Below are 3,369 nucleotides of genomic sequence, written 5' to 3'. Positions count from 1 at the left end.
GAAGCTACATAATCTTTACTCCCTGGAATGGAGATAAGAAATGCCCTAACCTTTGGAATAGAGATTGATAGGATTAAAATCAACTGGTATAAATACAGATGTAAGAAGACAATAAAACACAGAACTTGGCTGGAGATCCTCGCTAGGCTGCTGATCAACTGAACACTGTCTCCGTGTCATTCCTTCTTCGCCAACTCCATCCACACCTTTGGGAACCCCTGGACCTGCTCGGGCTGGACCCCAACAATTGGTACCCGAACAGCCGGGGTTGGCCTCCCCTGAGGCCAGGAAATTCTCTGGCCACGCGATCCAAGGGTGGCCCCCTTCACTTGCACCATGGCCTGAAATGCCGCTAAGGCCATGATGGCCTTAGCAAGATTTCGCCAAGCTCAATTGGAAGAGGGAAAAGTGAAGGAACGAAGACCCTTCCTTGCCTCAGAATGTACTGAGTTGCCCAAAGCTGAGAAGTGGAGATGACAGATCATTGGAGAGATCTCTAAAAAAGTGGCTCAAATTCAGAATGCTGGTTTAGGTGAATTCTGAATTCGTGACCTGAATGATGAAATTAACAAATTGCTAAGAGAGAAAGGACACTGGGAGGTCCGGATAAAGGAGCTGGGTGGTCCTGATTATGTAAAAGTTGGCCCTAAAATGCTGGATCATGAAGGCAAAGAAGTCCTGGGAAATCGAGGTTACAAATACTTTGGAGCAGCAAAAGATTTGCCTGGTGTTAGAGAGCTATTTGAAAAAGATCCTCTTCCTCCTCCAAGAAAGACACGTGCTGAGCTCATGAAGGCAATTGATTTTGAATACTACGGTTACCTAGATGAAGATGATGGTGTTATTGTGCCTTTGGAACAGGAATATGAAAAGAAATTTAGAGCCCAGTTGGTGGAAAAGTGGAAAGCAGAGAGAGAGGCTCGGCTGGCAAGAGGAGAAAAGGAAGAGGAGGAAGAAATTAACATCTATGCTGTCACGGAGGAGGAGTCTGATGAGGAAGGCAGCCAGGGGAAAGGAGGTGAAGATGAGCAGCCGAAGCTCATCGCCCATGTCCCTGTGCCATCGCAGCAAGAGATCAAGGAGGCACTTGTGCGAAGGAAAGGTCAACTCTCGGAGAAAAGTTGTTTCCCCAGGTAGGGATTTTTCCCTGAAGTTAGAGAGGGAATAAAACCCCTTAACTAAGTGCCAGGCAGATAGTTAATCACTTTAACTACGAACACCCTGGAATGGAGATAAGAAACACCCTAATCCTTGGAATAGAAATTGATAGGATTAAATTCAACTGGTATAAATACAGATATAACAAGACAATAAAATACAGAACTTGGCTGGAGATCCTGGCTAGAGATCCTGGCTAGGCTGCTGATCAACTGAACTGTCTCCGTGTCATTCCTTCTTTGCCGACTCCATCCACAGCTTTGGGGACCCCTGGACCTGCTGGGGTTGGACCCCAACACATGAGGACACAGAAGATTAATAGAGTGCCAGATTATACTGCTGGTAGAGCAGTTGTCCTTTATTCCAATGGGAAGTCACTAGAAAATTTTAAATACAAGAGTGATATGCTCTGACTTAAGGTTTTAAAGGGATTATATTGCTTCTGTATTGAGAGAACAAAAAAATGGTCTCGATTTGAGTTTATTGTAGTGGTCCAGAAAAGAGTTGATGGTTTCTGGTATGAAGGTGGTAGCAGGATGTGAGGAAAAGAGAGTTTTCTTTTAATGGGGGAAGTTACAGTGTGTTGTATGTAGATTGAAATAATCTGGTGAAAAAGAATAAATTGCTGATGATGTAGGTAAGAGAGGACACAGTTGCTGGAGGGATGTCCTTGAGTAGACCAGGGGAAGCTCCGAATGGACAGAGACGGATATTAACCAGGGTTAGGGTTTTTCCAGGGAAGTAAAATAAAGGGACAGAGGCAAGGGAGTTGAGGGTTTATACAAGGAGTGATTGCCATAGTAGACTTCTCTGTGTCAGGAGGGAATGGAGATCAGGAGGAGAGTGAGAGGCACTGATAACGTTGCAAGGCCCGTGGATTGTGGGTCCTCCCAGGGGATCAAAAATTTATTGGAGTTGGGATGCTAGAAGTGACTTAGAAAGTGAGGAGGTGGCGGTCAGAGAGTGAGAACTTGAAACTGAGACTATGAAGTGGTGCAGTTATGGGTAATTATAAGGTCTAGGTATGACTTACCTGTTGAGTGGCTGAGAGAGGGTTGAGGACAAACAATTAGAGAAGAGGTCACAGCACTGGATGCACACAGCATTGGATAACTATGTAGATACTGAAATCACAAAGAATTATGAGAAAAGTATCACTAGAAGAAGTGACATTGATCCAGGAACTAAAATCTTCAAGGAATAAGAGGGAACTTAGTGTAAACAGGAATCTGTAGAAGATGAAAAATGCCCTATTAACTGTAGGTAATGTTATCAATAAAACATCATAATATAAATATCTGTGAGTTAATATTCCATTACGTACAGTAATACTTTCAATAAAACATCATAATATAAATATCTCTAGGTTAAAATTTTTTATTTATGAAGTGATATTTCTAAATGAACAACAGTGACTTCTACATGAAATCAGATTATGTTAATGCCCTCAACCTTTCATGAAAATGCTCTAGCATCTTTGACAAAATATAATAAAAGATATGCTTTTGAGTATTTCACATAAAATTTAATTCTGTTTATTCTGAATTATACAAATTATCAACAGCATGGTCTCTTAGAGGATTTATTAGAGTACTTAATGCTAACATTAATTTTAATTGAATCACAGCCCCTTAAATCAGATGATCATGTTAATATTGCTGCCAATGGACACACGCTTCAAATAAAGGAAGCTCAAATATCAGACACTGGACGATATACTTGCGTGGCATCTAATATTGCAGGTGAAGATGAGCTGGATTTTGATGTGAATATACAAGGTAATACTGATGTGTTTATTGTATATCATTTAATTTACATGACATGTCTAAGCAATGAAAAAGAGATTTGGCTTGGTTTTATTTTAAATAGTTTCTTCTCTGTTGATAATGATATGAATTCATTATTGAAAACCTGGACTTGAGTAATTAACAAAGAAAAAAATAATCCCATTATTCAGGATTACTTCAGTTATTTTTATGTGTTTCCTTTTGATATTTTTCCTTCTGCTCTATTTTGTAAATGTAAACTGCAGTTACAAATTAGGATCACATGATCCATACTTCTTTGCTACATTAGTTTTCCCCCAATGTTATATCATGAAGCTTTCTTTTTTGAAATTTTTTTTTTTTAATCCTCACCCTAGGATATTTTTTTCCATTGATTTTTAGGGTGAGTGGAAGGGAGGAAGGGAGGGGAGGAAAGAGAGAGAGA

At 40.1% G+C, this 3,369-nt stretch overlaps 1 protein-coding gene and 1 pseudogene across 1 annotated transcript in view; both read left to right on the top strand.

Moving 5' to 3' along the window:
• The first annotated feature begins 336 nt into the window (after positions 1–336).
• Positions 337–1,137, top strand: LOC102761434 (annotated as a pseudogene).
• A 1,618-nt stretch (positions 1,138–2,755) lies between these two features.
• LOC107184526 (hemicentin-1-like) overlaps positions 2,756–3,369 on the top strand; it is a 6,093-nt gene continuing 5,479 nt past the window's right edge. Inside the window, exon 1 of the mRNA XM_015569922.1 lies at positions 2,756–2,936. Within this exon, the coding sequence (XP_015425408.1) occupies positions 2,756–2,936 (181 nt within the window). The remainder of the gene's footprint in view (positions 2,937–3,369) is intronic.

This window comes from Myotis davidii, unplaced genomic scaffold, assembly GCF_000327345.1.
Source record: "Myotis davidii unplaced genomic scaffold, ASM32734v1 scaffold362, whole genome shotgun sequence".
Taxonomy (NCBI): Eukaryota; Metazoa; Chordata; class Mammalia; order Chiroptera; family Vespertilionidae; genus Myotis; species Myotis davidii.
This window is presented reverse-complemented; position numbering and strand designations above follow the sequence as displayed.